This window comes from Etheostoma spectabile, chromosome 20, assembly GCF_008692095.1.
Source record: "Etheostoma spectabile isolate EspeVRDwgs_2016 chromosome 20, UIUC_Espe_1.0, whole genome shotgun sequence".
NCBI lineage: Eukaryota > Metazoa > Chordata > Actinopteri > Perciformes > Percidae > Etheostoma > Etheostoma spectabile.
In genome coordinates, this window is record NC_045752.1 from 19,331,786 (window position 1) to 19,334,589 (window position 2,804).

A 2,804-nucleotide genomic window follows, 5' to 3' on the forward strand; every position below is an offset into this window, starting at 1 on the left:
TTAAAAATCCTTTATTGGTCGGGCTCTATTTGTAACTAATAACTAACTGACAAACATGCTATTTTGTCACACTCTAAAATCTAGGTAAATGAAAACGACTATATTGTAAATTGGATGCATTAAAAAATACAGGCAATGACAAAGGTTTAACGGGCTGGCACTTGCCAGAGTAACTGGCTTTGTTTTCAAACTATTTCTTAGTTATCAACAGATAAGAAGAGGCCAGAAACTGCTGCTGTGAAAATACACAAGGTATACATTCTGGACAAAAAGGATGACCTATCATTTATATGGGCTGGAATTAATCAGTAACTAAAAACAGTAGGTTTGTTGAAAACTGATGGAATTAGTGCTGTGTGTGAAATGAACATTATAATTGACCACGTCATCTCCTAGCAGGTCAAAAGTACGGTGGCCCTGAAGGATAAAACCCGAGTGCCTTTCAGAAAACAAAACGACATTTCAGAAAACACATTTGTAATAGCAAACACTGTAACATTCAAAAGGTTATGTTTTTTTTTTTTTTTTTTTTTTTTTTTTTTTTTTTTTTTTTTTAAATGGTGTTTTGTGAAATGTTCCTTTTTCCTGAAATATTGTTGTGTTTTCTGGCATGCTGTCGTGTTTTGTCCTTCAGGGCCACCGTACAAAAAAGGGCTGAACTGGCTATTACTCGACTGTTACCTGTGGCAAACACGGCTTTCTTGGAGAGCGTTTGGTAGTCTATGATGTCGAACTGGGGCAGCTCGATGTTCTCCACCCCGGTAACTGAGCCTGCGTTGCTTCCTCCCTGCCAGTAGAATTCAATGTCGTCAGTGGTGTATCCATCTGAGAGAGAGAGAGGGAGAGAGAGAGAGAGAGTGAGAGAGAGAGAGAGAGAGAGAGAGAGAACGAGAGAGAGAGAGTGAGAGAGAGAGAGAGAGAGGCCGGGGAGAACATTAACAAAAACTTCAACTCAAACACAAGGACGAGCACTTTTGGATCCAGGCACAATAAAGTATACAAACAGAATGCTATCACGACTTGTCAGCGTGTTTTTTTTTTTTTTTCCACTTTGGTGCAGTCACCTGGCCAGGTGAGAATGTTGTAATCACACTCTAGTTCAAGGGGTCAAACTATATTTCACTAAGGGCCACACTGGAAAATGAGAATCGCATCCAGAACCAGATGTGGTTATATTTAATCAAAAAAGTAAAATAGCTTTGACTGTATTTTTTCTTTTGTCTTTTTTTTCTTGTACAGTCTTCTCACTTACAGTGATGCGAGATTGGGCCCTTTGTCAGAGGAAACACCACAAAACAAATTTTCAGCATCGTAATGGCCAAATACAAAATAGAAAAAACAAACAGATCTCATTTGTCACTTACACACAGTATAATATAGTGATGTTCAGTTACTGCATTTAACCCATCCTAATAATTAAGGAGCAGTGGACAGCTACATATACAGCATCTGGGGAGCAACTTTCAGTCAGTTCAGTGTCTTGCTCAGGGACACTTTGACATGTGGCCGTACGAGCCTGGGATTGAACCATGAAACTTGTGGTTGTTGGGCAACCACTCTACCTACGAGCCAATGTGTCAACATAATCAAAGAAGAAAGACGCCTTTTGGACACAGATCAGTCTATATTAAGAACTATGGAAGTTGAGTTAAAACATAGAGTTTTAAAAGTATTAAAACATTATAAATCATAAACTTACCAAGCAAGAGAAGGAGCATCTGAGTGAGAGCAGAGTTTCTACAGGTTTCACAAAGTCAAATTTAAGACTTTTAAAGACCTTTTTAAGACCAGTATGAACGAAATTTTAGACCTTCGTCCCAACATCAACAGAGCCCATAATTCAGTTATTTCAGTATTGCTAAACTTGCCTACTTCCCCATAGCTAAAGAACTAAATATGTGCTATGTCTGTGGTACAATCCGAAAGACACTCGCGCCAATTACACAAAAGCTGATTGGATGCAATATTTAGACTTTTTAAGACCTCACGGGGAAGCCCTGTGAGACAGTTTTAGGGTTAGGGAAAGGGAACGGACATCCGGCCTAAAAGAAGGACATCCGGCAGAATTTCTGGCGCCACCTGAACAATCCCAGAAGTGAAACGTCGTGGATGTAGACTAGACTCCCCCTAAGGGACTGTTCGGTATTTATGGAATGGACCACCGGGTGAAAATAGGGGAGGGTCATGTCTTTTTATTCTTTGTTGAGAGTAGGGTCATCCAACTTTTTTTAGTCTAGGGGGGAGGGTCACTCAACAAACAGCAAAATTAGTAGCATTCAGTCTCGGCCCCCATTGCTCGCTGATGAGTCCCTCCCTGTTGAGTCAGCCAGACAATTTGAGCTGTAGCTTTGTAGAGAATGTGCAATTTCCCAAAATGAATAAATCCCGCCCGCACATATAAACACAAAACTGCTTTACTAGTTCCATCGTGTTGTAACTAAGACGTCTGCTGCAAAAAAAGAAGTGCATTCATTACCATGATTGCCGTACTCTGTAGTACTCTGTAACATACCTAGCAGACCAAGCTTTTATTTTGAAAAGTCAAAGCTCATGGACAGCACGCAGCCGGGTGGGCATGAGACGAGAGGTCTCCAGTCTGCAGCCATACCCGATTCAAATATCCTTTGAGTCGGGTGCGGGTGATTATTTGTGAAATTGTGCAAACGACAGGTTTTTCCAGTCATTTGAGAAGGAAGGAGCGGTAGCCTGCAAGCTCCCAAATTAACTCTCGTCCGAGAACTGGAGTTTTGGATCATGTTCAGCTTCGGCAGCTTTACCAATGCTAAAATATACAATGACTGAGG

At 40.8% G+C, this 2,804-nt stretch overlaps 1 protein-coding gene and 1 long non-coding RNA gene across 2 annotated transcripts in view; one reads left to right on the top strand and one right to left on the bottom strand.

Moving 5' to 3' along the window:
• LOC116669807 (uncharacterized) overlaps positions 1 to 2,804 on the top strand; it is a 16,714-nt gene that overhangs the window by 13,642 nt on the left and 268 nt on the right. The window lies entirely within an intron of this gene.
• Positions 1 to 2,804, bottom strand: part of gabrb1 (gamma-aminobutyric acid type A receptor subunit beta1) — a 60,397-nt gene that overhangs the window by 7,879 nt on the left and 49,714 nt on the right. Inside the window, exon 7 of the mRNA XM_032499820.1 lies at positions 682 to 825. Coding sequence (XP_032355711.1) covers positions 682 to 825 — 144 coding nt within the window. The remainder of the gene's footprint in view (positions 1 to 681; positions 826 to 2,804) is intronic.